This window comes from Lynx rufus, unplaced genomic scaffold (genome assembly GCF_022079265.1).
Source record: "Lynx rufus isolate CCGP_SWC_20201006 ecotype Redwood Valley unplaced genomic scaffold, mLynRuf1.p SCAF_29, whole genome shotgun sequence".
NCBI classification, from domain to species: Eukaryota; Metazoa; Chordata; class Mammalia; order Carnivora; family Felidae; genus Lynx; species Lynx rufus.
Genome location: NW_025814844.1, coordinates 2,777,689 through 2,791,345, shown reverse-complemented (window position 1 = coordinate 2,791,345; position 13,657 = coordinate 2,777,689). Strand labels below are relative to the sequence as shown.

General features: G+C 37.3%; 1 protein-coding gene across 1 annotated transcript in view; it reads left to right on the top strand.

The window, feature by feature from the left end:
• The window catches only part of CEP192 (centrosomal protein 192), a 133,218-nt gene that overhangs the window by 94,576 nt on the left and 24,985 nt on the right, over nucleotides 1-13,657 (top strand). Inside the window, exons 30-34 of the mRNA XM_047090282.1 lie at nucleotides 86-262; nucleotides 6,439-6,699; nucleotides 6,945-7,060; nucleotides 8,841-8,950; nucleotides 11,587-11,737. Coding sequence (XP_046946238.1) covers nucleotides 86-262; nucleotides 6,439-6,699; nucleotides 6,945-7,060; nucleotides 8,841-8,950; nucleotides 11,587-11,737 — 815 coding nt within the window. The remainder of the gene's footprint in view (nucleotides 1-85; nucleotides 263-6,438; nucleotides 6,700-6,944; nucleotides 7,061-8,840; nucleotides 8,951-11,586; nucleotides 11,738-13,657) is intronic.

Genomic DNA, 13,657 nt, shown 5'->3' with positions numbered 1-13,657 from the left:
TGTGTGCTTCATCTTTGAAGCTTTGGTTTGGTGGTAGTTTTGTCTTCTTGCTTTTTTGTATGTAATGATTGTTTTTAAATTGTAGCTTCAGCACACTTTTGGTTCAGAAGAGCGACTGACCAGTAACTGTGAGATTAGAATGCGTCCAAAGGAAGACATTTACATCTCTGTGTTATTTGCTCCTACTCGATTATCTTGTATGTTGGCTAAACTAGAAATTAAACAACTGGGAATTCGATCACAACCAGGCATTAAGTTCACGGTAAGATGATTTTATTGCTTTTTGTCCTCCCATGGAGTTTCTGACATGTTGTAAATATTTGTTTAATATTGGTAATTATATATCCTCTGCTTTTTATAAGTCAAAATAGGGGATTGCCCCGCTTTACAAACAAGTTAGGGAGTAATTATGTACTTTGTACAAGTCTCATGTGATAAAAATAGCTTCCATAGTATTCTATAGGAAACATTCTCTTCTCACACCTTTAAGTTTCATTTCAGTTTGAGAGTTTTGAAATGTACCCAGTTTTACAGGAACACATTTTTTGGTAAATCTGGATCAAACTGTTTAAGATACTGACTTTCCAAGTAAATTGTATTCTTTCAATTCAGCAAAATACCTATTGATACCATTTACTAGATTCTGTTCCAGAACTAGGGCTAAAGACAGGAGCTTTTATTTTATTTATTTGTTTAATTTTCAGTTAGTTTACAGTGCAATATTGATTTTAGGAGTAGAATTCAGTGATTCATCACTTACATACAACACCCAGTGCTCATCACACCCATTTTGCCCATTTCCCACCCACCTCCCTCCATCAACCCGTAGTTTATTCTCTATCATTAAGAGTCTCTCGTGTTTTGTTTCCCTCTCTTCTGACAAGAGCTTTTATAGTTTTGTTTCTTCCCAATGTAATTTTTAAAAAGGATTTCAACTCATTTCTTTAGATATATTTAGAGCAGTAAGAGATAAAGGTCGTAAATCATTGAAAAAAGGAGAGGACAGGGTCGTCAGATGAACCCCAAGCTCCATAAAAGTGCACACCTTAAATCTTCACAGTTTTGGCTGTAATCCCACAGTTTGGGGACTAAAACTTTGGTCCATTTTCTAGAATCAGAGGGAATGTGATGAATTGCAAGATTAAAAATACCTAAACGTTTTTTTTTTTTTTTTCCAACGTTTATTTATTTTTGGAACAGAGAGAGACAGAGCATGAACGGGGGAGGGGCAGAGAGAGAGGGAGACACAGAATCGGAAACAGGCTCCAGGCTCTGAGCCATCAGCCCAGAGCCCGACGCGGGGCTCGAACTCCCGGACCGCGAGATCGTGACCTGGCTGAAGTCGGACGCTTAACCGACTGCGCCACCCAGGCGCCCCCTAAACGTTTTTTTTTAAACAATAGATATTTATGGCAAATCTAGCTTTTTTTTGATGCTGAAACTTGACATATTCTCTGTGGAGCTCTTTACTTGCCCACCACAATTTTGTGGTGGACAAAATTGTTTAAACATGTAAGTGATTGGGCGCCTGGCTGGCTCAGTCAGTAGAGCATGCAACTCCGGATCTCAGGGTTATGAGTTTTAGCCCCATGTTTTCAGGGTAGATTTTATTTAATTAAAAAAAAAAAAAAAGAGATATAAGTGGTCATCTTTAGGAAAGAACATTCTTATATGTGAACCCAGGACACAATGCCAAAGTACCACATATCCTGATGATCTGGCTTCAAGTTAGAATCAAATGGTTTGTGGAGAAGACTAAATGGGCTATATCTTTCAGACTATCCTGAACCTATTTCTTTTTTTTTTTTTTTTTTTTGAGAGAGTGTACGCACTTGCGCATGAGTGGGGGAGGGGCAGAATCCCAAGCAGGCTCTGCACTGCCAGTGGGGCTTGAACCCATAAACTGCAAGATCAAGAGTTGGACGCTTAACCAATGAGCCACCCAGGTGTCACCTTTTTTAAAAAAAAAAAGTGTTTATTTATTTTGAGATAGATGGGCAGAAAGAGAGGGAGAGAGAATCCAAAGCAGGCTCTGTGATGCCAGAGCAGAGCCTGCCTTGGGGCTCAAACCCACAAACCATGAGGTCCTGACCTGAGCTGAAATCAAGAGGTAGACACTTAACTGACTAAACCACCCAGGCGCCCCTATCCTGAATATATTTCGATTAGTTTCAGGTTTACTAGCCAAGATGTTAAGGTTATTCTTAAGTAAGAATTTCTGGAGAGCTAGTAATTCCCTGGTGGTTTACGGCAAGACCATTTGATTTGATAGTCACCAGCAGAAGTTCAAGCTGACCTTCTTAAGACAAAGTAGAATCCTAGTGGGAGTCCTGCCTATGTAGATGCCACTTGTCCTCTCAGAGGTGGGCTGAACGGGGACCAGAAGTGCACAGATATGGCCTTTATCTCACAGGAAGACTTTGCCTACTAGCACTGATGTACATTTGTGGAGATAAGGAGCCTGGCACAGTGGTGGAAGAGCACTTAACTCTAGTGATGAGAGACTGAGAACAGCCACTGTTCTTCACACTCACCCTGGATCAGTCTCTACTCAACTTGTGCTTCACTCACTTACTGTCCTGGTTTGGTTCTGAGGAGCAAGTGAAATTATGCTTTGTGTACTATATAGTACGGTGGGACTGCAATAAAATATATATTTATTGCATTCTGAGTATATGCCAGGCATTACTCTCTCTCTCTTTTTTTTTTTTAACATTTATTTATTTTTGAAATAGAGAGGGGGACATAGCACGAGCAGGGGGAAGGGCAGAGAGAGAGGGAGACACAGAATCCAAAGCAGGCTCCAGGCTCCAAGCTCTCAGCACAAAGCCCAAGGTGGGGCTCAAACTCCTGGACCACAAGATCATGACCTGAATTGAAGTCGATCACTTAACAGACTGAGCTACCCAGGTGCCCCTGCCAAGCACTACTCTTAATCATCACCACACGAATTACCATACTTTATCTTCAAAACGACTGTCTGTCATACCATTCTTCATTTTACACATACGGAAACAGACCTAGAGAGATACTTGCCATGGTCATGTTTCTTACATGGCAGTAAATCATCCAGGATGGGTTCAAATTCAGACTACTTGACTACAAAGCCTGTTTTTATCTATTGTGCAGATTCTAGGTGTGCATACTGCCTCTGTTTTCCAGTCCTGTAGAGCAGCAGTTCTCAACCAGAGGCTGTTTTACCCTCCAGGGGACTCTTGGCAATACTAGACACATTTTTGGTTGTCATTACTGGGGGTGGGAAAAGGGTGCTACTGGCATCTAGTGGGTAGAAGCCAGGGATGCAGCTGAACTCCCTGCAAGGCAAAGGACAGCCCCCACCACAAGGTATGATGTAGCTCAAGACATTGTAGTGCTGAGGTTAAGAAACCCTGCTCTAGAACAGTAGTTTTTCCTCTTGAATCTTTGGATCTGTTAGCATTGGTCAGATAAAATTTTATTTCATCATTCTTTTTCTTTACCTTTTACTCAGCAGTTCTTTGTGATTCTTTAGGCTTGGAAAATACAGGAAGAATATTTATATTGAGTGTGTTCAAAAGCTTTTTCCCTGTTTTCTAGTTTCATATATAAAGTTTACTTGCAAATTTCTGTGGGAAGAGAAATTAGAAACACTTTTGGCTTTTGAAACTACCAAGAGTTCACTCTGAGTGAGGAGGGATTTGTTTTGAAACTACCAGGAGTTTACTCTGAATGAGGAGGAATTTGTAGGAGCTTCACATCTGAAGCACTAATCCAGGGGCACCTGGGTGGCTCAGTCGGTTGAGCATCTGACTTTGGCTCAGGTCTTGATCTCACCATTCATGAGTTTGAGCCCCACATCAGGCTGTGTGCTGACAGCTTAGAGCCTGGAGCCTGCTTTGGATTCTGTGTCTCCCTCTCTCTCTGCCCCTGCCCCACTCTATCTCTCAAAAAAACACAAAAAACAAAAAACAAAACATTGACAATGCAAGCTGGTGCAGTCACTCTGGAAAACAGTATGGAGGTTCCTCAAAAAGCTAAAAATAGAACTACCCTACGACCCAGCAATTGCACTAGTAGGCATTTATCCATGGGATACAGGTGTGCTGTTTTGAAGGGACACATGCTTCCCTGTTTATAGCATGTTTATAGCAGCACTCTCAACAATAGCCAAAGTATGGAAAGAGCCCAAATGTCCATCATGGATGAACAGATAAAGATATGGTATATATATACAATGGAGTATTACTTGGCAATCAAAAAGAATGAAATCTTGCCATTTGCAACTACGTGGATGGAACTGGAGGATATTATGCTAAGTGAAATTAGTCAGAGAAAGACAAAAATCATATGACTTCACTCGTATAAGGACTTTAAGAGACAAAACAGATGAACATAAGGGAAGGGAAACAAAAATAATATAAAAACAGGGAGGGGGGACAAAACAGAAGAGACTCATAAATATGGAGAACAAACTGAGGGTTACTGGAGGGGTTGTGGAAGGGGGGATGGGCTAAATGGGTAAGGGGCATTAAGGAATCTACTCCTGAAATCGTTGTTTCACTATATGCTAACTAATTTGGATGTAAATTTTTTAAAAAATTAAAATGTGAGCTAAAAAAACATTAAAAATTAAAAAAATTAAATACTACTAATCTGTACTCATTTTGGCAAGCCAGTACCAATTGATGAGGCCCCTAAATTTAATTTTTCAAAACGTTATTTTAAGTGCATAATACAACTCAAAATAAGCTATTGATGTTTTCAAGTTTGCAAGGTATTCTTTGGAACGTATTTTATTTTATTTTATTATGTTTTTTGAGAGAGAGAGAGAGAGAGAGAGAGAGGAGGGCACAACTGAGCAAGGGGCAGAGAGAGAGAGAGAGAGAGAATGAGAATCCCAGGATGGGGTGGGGGCGGAGAGAGAGAGAGAGAGAGAGAAAGAGAAAGAGAAAGAGAAAGAGAAAGAGAAAGAGAAAGAAAGAGAAAGAGAGAGAAAGAGAAAGAGAAAGAGAAAGAGAGAGAAAGAGAAAAGTGGGACTTACCCGAAGCAGGGCTCGAGCTCACCCGAAGCAGGGCTTATGCTTACCCGAAGTGCGACTCTAACTCACGAATTGTGAGATCATGACCTCAGCCGAAGTCAGATGCTTAATGACTGAGTGATCCAGGTGCCCTAGAACTATTTTAATAATTGGAAATGATAGGTCATTTTTAAAGGAGTGCATTTTTAAAAGGTATGGGAAGTTTGTTTTCCAGCAGCATACCTGTTTTCCTACATTTTTATTTATAGACTTTATTCTGTGAATCCTTATTTCCTGGTAGTGCTAAGCCCTGTGGAAGCAGCCTGGCTTAGAGACAGCACCAGTTGGCACCTAAAGCCTGCCTCCATTCTGCACCCCAGCTACCAGGGGGGTCTGTCCTCTTGAGAATTGTTTGAGTTCTTGGCTTCTGTTTGGTCCCTTTGGCACACTTCTTTCTCACTCTGGTAGACCAAAGGCTAACAGGATTATAGAACAATAGATTTTTTTCACCAACACATTTCATTTTCAAAATTGAGAATTGCTGGGAAGTTGGAAGAATTATATGGTGAGCTTTCACCCTACCACTTAGATTCCACAATTAAATGTTTTGCTATATTTATGTTATCACATATCTAACCATCCATCAATTCATCTCTTTTTGTAATGCATTTCAAAGTAAATTATAAACATTATGTTCCACCCTAAACACTTGTTTTTTGTTTTTTGTTTTTTGTTTTTGAATGTTACTTTTGACAGAGAGAGACAGGGTGAGCAGGGGAGGGACAGAGAGAGAGAGAGAAAGGGAGACACAGAATCCAAAGAAGGGCCCAGACTGTCAGCACAAAGCCTGACATGGGGCTCTAACGCACAAACTGTGAGATCATAACCTGAGCTGAAGTTGGATGCTTAACCAACTGAGCCACTCAGGTGCTCCCACCTTAAACACTTCTTAAACAAGTTTATTTATACTTATCTTTTATTCCTTTATTATCTAAGCTTGGCTTTTATAACAATGAAATAATTTAGCATATTGGAAGGTAAATAATTTTGCAACTCTTTGTTTTTCTCCTAAGAGAAGTTCTTCAGTATAATGCGGGGCTGGAAGTGGGGTAACTACCAACCAAAGTACACAAAGAGTAATAATTTTTTTTTAATGTTTATTTATTTAGTTTTGAGAGAGAGCATGATCAGGGGAGGGGCAGAGAGAGAGAGGGAGAGAGAGAATTTTCACACTGTCAGCACAGAGCCCAACTCAGGGCTTGAACTCTTGAACTATGAGAAATCAAGAGTTGGACACTTAACCGACTGAGCCACCCAGGTGCCCCAAGAATAATAATTTTAATTGTATTAAATTGGTATGGATTTTCTTTTCTGGTTTTAATTTAATCTTCTTTTTACTTACATAAAAATAATTTTGGATTTATATATTTTCTCCTTTTAGATACCTTTGTCTGGATATGGAGGAACAAGTAATCTTATTTTGGAAGATGTTAAAAAGTTATCTGACAGTTACATGGTAACAGTGAATGACTTAATACCTGGAAAAGAAAGTAGAATTGTTTTTTCTGTTCATAACACTGGCTCTCGGGCAGCTTTTGTTAAAGCAGTAGGTTTTAAGGATTCTCAGAAAAAAATTTTGCTGGATCCTAAAGTATTAAGGATTTTTCCAGATAAATTTGTGCTCAAGGAAAAAACACAAGAAGTAAGTATGAGTCTGTGCACAAAAAATAGGAATTCATTTTTAGGTTAAGTTAATAATTATGTATTTTATGAATAAAAATTAATAGTTGAAAGTAATAAGGAATGGAAGTACTTACCTTTTCAGAAATGCTATCATATACATCCATGTCTGTTGACTGTTTAGGTTCATATGATAGTTAATTCAGAATGAAGTGACTTAAGAAAAATATTTAATATTTACTCCTGATTTGTTTTTCTTGGCATCAGGATGTTACTATAATATATAATCCTTCAGACAGAGAGAACAGTTCTACAACTATAACAGAACTGTCAACTGTATACTTCTTTGGTGGCGATGAAATCTCAAGGCAGCAGTATCGAAGGTAAGTTACTTATATTAGATCATGTTGGGAACTATTCAGTAGAAATAATGAAGGCTTAAAAATGGTTTGGGACTTGAAATTTATAGAACATGCTCAGCTACTTCTTAGTGGACCGGTAGATGAAAAATCTTGGTAAAATTTGTGTGGCTGACAGTCCACCACATTGTGAGGAAAGAAATGCCTGTAGGAAACCCATCTGCTGTGTTTGCAGTGTGCATTCTTTACTAGGCATACCTATTGTGCCCCTTCTCTTTTATGCAAATAGGCACCTTAGTCTTCATAACAGGACAATCTTCCTAATGATGGTACGTCAAGTTTAGAAAAGATTTAAGAACTACTGAAAAAATATATTGTATATAAACACACCTGACTTATTTGTAGTATTTCTAGGAATGTTGTGAATTATTGGAAAGGATCAAGTTGTGTTTAGAAGTGTGTAGGATGTTAAAACACATGCTAGCTTAAAACATGTGCTTCTAGAAAATTTGGTACCTCTAAATATAACTTAATATACAGAAATGTCAAATTTAGACATTTAGATTTAGATGTTATTTAAACATAGGTAACATTCTTGTATGTTGAATTCAGAATTCTTGTGTTATAAAAATCTTCTTCCTAGCCTAGAGGACTGAATATAAAACGAAGCTCACGATATTTCATCTGTCAGTAGGAAATCATTAGCTCTCAGTGGGGGAGGGGTATATGCATATACCAATATTTCCTTCTTCCAACCCTTTGTGCTCTGCTCTGTTCTATTTTGGTATGTAATTTAGGAAATTGTTTTATTTTTAATCTGTTGAGGATTATTGGAATGTTAAAAACGAGATTTGAGGGGCTCCTGGGTGGCTCAGTCGGTTGGGCATCCGACTTCAGCTCAGGTCATGATCTTGCAGTCCGTGAGTTAGAGCCCCGCGTCTGGCTCTGTGCTGACAGCTCAGAGCCTGGAGCCTGTTTCGGATTCTGTGTTTCTCTCTCTCTCTGACCCTTCCCCGTTCATGCTCTGTCTCTCTCTGTCTCAAAAATAAATAAATGTTAAAAAAAAATTAAAAAAAAAAAAGAGATTTGAGTGATATGTTGCTACATGATGTTAGAATAGACCCAAGATCTCAACTTTGAACCTGCTTTTGTTTGTCAAGTAAGTATTTTAGATACAGAAACTGACATTTGGAGAAATTAGATTACTGGGTATTGGTTTTTATTTTTCCCTTTTTCTCTACTGGGATATAACAATCAGCATATTGTTTTAGAACCCCTCTTTGCTGCATGTGTACAGCATATAATTTCTTTTGTTTGTGAACATCACAGTATTACAGAGAAATTTACATTTCAATTCTCTCACCTCAGAGATTCTCTAGAAGAGGCCAGGTAAATATAGTTACATGGTAATTTAAATGTCCCTCTCTCATGTACTTAAATCATGTTCTTGGCCTATTCTTTTGGTTTTTTTCTGAGACAGATTTCTAACTATGATCAAATTCTTACAAATAATGAAAATGTAAGACCTGAAGATAATCTAATTTTACTCTTCTTTCTACTCTTACAGTAGGGAGTTCTCATTTTGATGTTAATATTTAACTGAAATTGATGACTGCACTGCCATGTATAACTTTTAAGGGAACGTCCAAAACAGATTTTCTTTTAAAAATTACTTATATTAGGATTTAAGACATGAGATCTATATACTAATGAATCATTCATGCTGTTTGTGAGATTTGCCAAATACTCTAATGAAAATTGAATTTTTGTAAAATAGTTTTTGAGTAAAAATCTCTGTTGGCAGAGCCCTATTGCACAAACCAGGGATTATAGAACAAATACTTCCAGAACATAGTGTGCTGCAGAACATTGATTTTGCTGAAACATTTCAGGATGAGTTACAAGTAACTGAAGGTAAGAATTTCATCATGACCCAAAAGATTTATCTAGGTCCAGTGATGTAATATAAGGAGAAAGAGTATTAGTTTAGATTGTGGAGTTAGGCTGAGTTTGAGCCACAATTCTGCTGTATGGCTTTCGATGTTACGTAAATTCAGTTTCCTTATTTGTAAAATGAGAGTAATAATATCTATCTTCTCATGCATACAGAATTGTTGTGAAGATGAAATGAGAGAGCTTTGCTATATAAATGTTAGATGTTATGAATAATCTTATGACACCTACTTTATGGGTAGACTTGTAAACAGGAGAATGAATGGTCATTATTAAATCCAGAGTAATTACTATTTAAGATTTAATCATTGGAAAAACTTGAACTCATTTTGAGATTTGTGCCGGCTATGCAGTTTATGGAGGATGTGATGGTGGCAAAATCAATCAATCAATCAATCAATCCAAAATAGACAGCGGTGGAATAGCTCCAACCTAGATATTTAGCTCTATTTGAGCTGAACCATTCAAGCATCTAATAGTGTTTATTACTGATACAAAAAACATGTCTTGACGCATACAAATTATGTGAAAATGGACAGATTTTTACCACAGTGTTGTTTATAATAGCAAGAAGTAACCTAAATGTCCAAGAATAAGGCATCGATTATGTAATAGAAAATGTTGATGCTATTAAAATAATGACATGATTTTATATTAAAGACATGAGAATGTCTTATTATTTTCTTTTAAAATAACTTAATTATTTTAAAGTTGCATAATAAGGGCTTATTATGGTAAAAATAATTTAATGTGTCTATATACAGCTTCACAGGTAAAATCGCAGGATTTAGACACCAGATATTACCAGTGGTTATGTTCTGGTAGTAGAATTTCAGGTGGTCATGTTTTTTTCCTTCATTTCTGTTTTCTAGGGTTTGTTTTTTTTTTTTTTAAGTTTATTTTGAGAGACAGAGAAAGGAAAAAAGAAGGCAGGTGAGGGGCAGAGAGAGGGAGCCCCATGTTGAGCCCCAACATGGGTCTCAAACTCACAAACTGTGAGATCATGACCTGAGCCGAAATCAAGAATTGGACACTTAACTGACTGAGCCAACCAGGCACTCCTGTTTTCTAGGGTTTTTTTAATGGTAAAGTATATATTGCTTCTAAATTATGAAATGGTAAAAGGATATTTATGCCTATGTAGAGGTGATGCAGAATACTCATCTTTTCAGTAGTTAGGAGTCTAAGTCATCTGCTCAAAGGGAAGGTTGGGATGGATAGTTAATAGTGAAAAGAGGGGCGCCTGGGTGGCTCAGCCAGTTAAGCGCCCAACTTTGGCTCAGGTCATGATCTCATGGTTCGTGAGTTCAATCCCCGCATAGGGCTCTGTATGGACAGCTCAGGGCCTGGAGCCTGCTTTGGACTCTGTCTCCCTCTCTCTCTGCCTCTCCACCGCTCACACTCTGTCTCTCAAAAATAAATAAACATTAAAAAAAATTTTAAAAATAATGAAAAGATTTGAAATGAATCTTGTCAGCAGTGCGTTAAGGGTGCAGAGTATAGAACAAACCTTGGATTTGGGGGTGAAGCAATTCAAGACCATCTCTACAACTTCATCTCCTCTGAGTTTTACCTTCCTTATCTCTTCATCATAAGAAAGATCCTAATCAGAGAGTTAAACTGAACTGTGCTTTGTAGATGGAAACACTTAGAATGGGGAGGACTTGATAAGATGGAGAAGATGAGGACCAGAATGGGGAAGGATAGTCCAAGGAGAGGGAGTTGTGTGTACAGAAATTCAAGAAATGTGTTATATTAAGGGTCATGTTGACAAACCCAACCAAGAGCCCAAGTAATCTGTCAAGACCACTCATCTAAGATGGGGAAGAGGTAGGACTTCAGGTAGGTCTTTGGGACACCAGAATACTGGGTTCCTTGCGGTAGTGTATTTATTGTCCAGAGGAAGGGAGGAAACAATCCCACTTTGTTTTGTGTTGGTTAGTTTTAGTAGATCACCTATGGGAGTGTTGCAGTTGAACTTTTTATGTGGTTATTTTGAATAACGTTTGTTTGAGTATATTACTATTATAGGTATTTATAATCTTGTTTTATAAAATGTGTGATTTATGGCAAATATTTTCACACTTGATATAAACTTTTGTAGTCCGATATCTTTGGTTATTACAAATTTCAACTTACACTTACTGTGTTCTTTTAAACACTTTTCATTTAAAAAGTGTCATTCTTAATGTCTAATTTAAATGTAGAATCCAGAATACATAATTCCTACTTCAAAGGGTTGCTGTGAAAGCTAACTAGAATAATATGTATGAAGGGATTAAAACGTTACCTGGCCCACAGTCAGCTTGATGCCATATGTAGCTTTAAACACATTCATACTTTAATGCTCACAACAACCCCTGAGATGGATCATAATTTTTTATATTATCCTTGAGGAGATGAAAGCTTGGAGAGGTTAGGTCACCACATCCAAGGCCAGAGCCTGAGCTGCCTATAATTTCATCCTCGTCAATAGTTGTAAACGTCAAATGTCACCCACCCCAACCTGTTTTGTAAATGTATAAATTTATCTGTTATATTTTTGTGGTGTGATTATGTGAAGATTCATATATTTCAAATATTATTTTCTATTTCAGTGTATGATCTTCCCCAACGGCCTAATGATATTCAGCTCTTTTATGGAAACATGCGTAAAATTATACTTTCAGTAATTGGAGAATTCAGAGACTCCGTGTCTAGCAGTGAATTCCTTCAGCCTTCTTCCAAAGCTAGTGTAGAATCTAAAAGGTAAAACAGAAACAAAACATCTCTCATCATATTTCAAGAGAAGTTAATTCACAGTAGAGCTGATCTTTCCTCCATACTTTTTTGCCTCAAAATGTTTATTACATCTTTATATTTTGGTTTAAGTTGAAATAATTTTAAATTTACAGAAAAGTTTAAAAATAGTACATATTAAACCTGCATTGAGATTCCCTGGTTGCTAACATTTTGCCACATTTACCTTATTATTGTTTTTGTGTCTATAACTTTTTTCTGTACCTTTTAAGAGTAAATTGCAGGCATGATGACCAGTTCATCCTGTTTTCTAAAAACGCAGACCCTCTCCTATATAGCTGTAGTAAACCCATCCAGATTAGGACCTTAGTGTTGTTACAGTACTAACATCTAGTCCACAGATTTCATGCAGATTCCCCAGTTCCCCAGTAAAGTTCTTTATAGTTAAATCAAAGAAATTAGCAAAAACCTCCTCTTTTCTTTTCCTCTTTAGTCCAAAATCTAATCTGAGATCACACGTTACATTTAGCCTGTCTCTTTACCTCTTTCAATATAGAATACTTCTTCAGTCTGTCCTTCTCTTTCACAACAGAACGCAGAAGGTTGGATCATCAAATCAGAGCCACAGAATCAAAGATACTACCCAGAACTAAGCTTTAGTAACAATTTTAGATGAAACATGAGGAAATCAGGATTGCTAATTGTGTTTCCTAGGTCCTTCTTGCAACATGAATACTCCACTCTAGTTCACATTTAACATGAGGTCTCTAAGCTGTGCACGTGATACATTACTAACACGAAGGGGTGGCTGTTTCCATCATGAAAGCTCTTTTATTCTTGTGTAATTACATACCTTATGTGATAATTTTTTTCAAACAACTGTGTTGAAAAAATTCATAAATTTTTATTTTCTTTACCATAACCAATTCTAGACAGACCAGGAACATTCTTCATAAGTATTCTATAGAAAAGTAAATTAGTATGATTGCTGGGAGATGTCATTAGGAAGATTACAAGGGGATTTGACTGAGTCATCTTTCTTTTTTTTTTCCTGGGCTTTTCCTGCCTGGTAAAAAGGGGAAAATGGCACAGGCCAGCTGCTAACCCTTTTCTTACCAGTGAGTGACCTTGATGTTTTTGTAGAGCACAGACTAGTTACTTTGTAAAATGTCCCTCACATCACAGATACGATGCTGTTTGTTTCCTCAGCGCATCTCAGGTGCTAAACAATGCTGATTTGTCCCATTACTTGAAATATTTTATCACTTAGTTAAAATGGTGTCTGCCAGGTTTCTTCATGGTGGTTAGTTAATAAATGTCTTAAAGGAAGATCCTTAGAGATGATGAGTTATCTTATTCCTTTTCAAACTTGTAGTACGCACTGATGATTATTGCTTGAATCATATTAGTACTGTCTTATTTACCAAATGGTGATTTTCTAATTCTGTCTTTTTACATTTACTAGTTGTCTTTCCACTATGAGGAAGAGATTTACTTCACCCTCTTTTGTGTACTTACTTATATTTGGGCAGACTGGTGAATTCAGTATAAAGTCTTTACTGTCCTCATTCGGTTGCTTAATCTGACTTTTTATTCACCGGCATGATGGTTATTTTAGGTTTGTCTTATGCATTTCCTGTCCCAGCCCTGGGATAGGGGTCCTGGTTCATTTTAGTAGAAAATGGTATTAGAAACTGGGATATGAGTGTGCTATTGCTTTTCAGGTATTAGTACTTCTAGGCTCCCTCCATGGACAGAGCTAGGAAATATATGCATTTTATATAAATCCACATGTATCCACATCTATTTATAAATATGTTGAAATCATGAGTTTATACTGATAACTCCAATACTGAGAATCTGCCTTCATTATCCTCAGTATATTTGAATTTTACTCTATCCTCCTATTTTTAACCAATCTTCTCATCT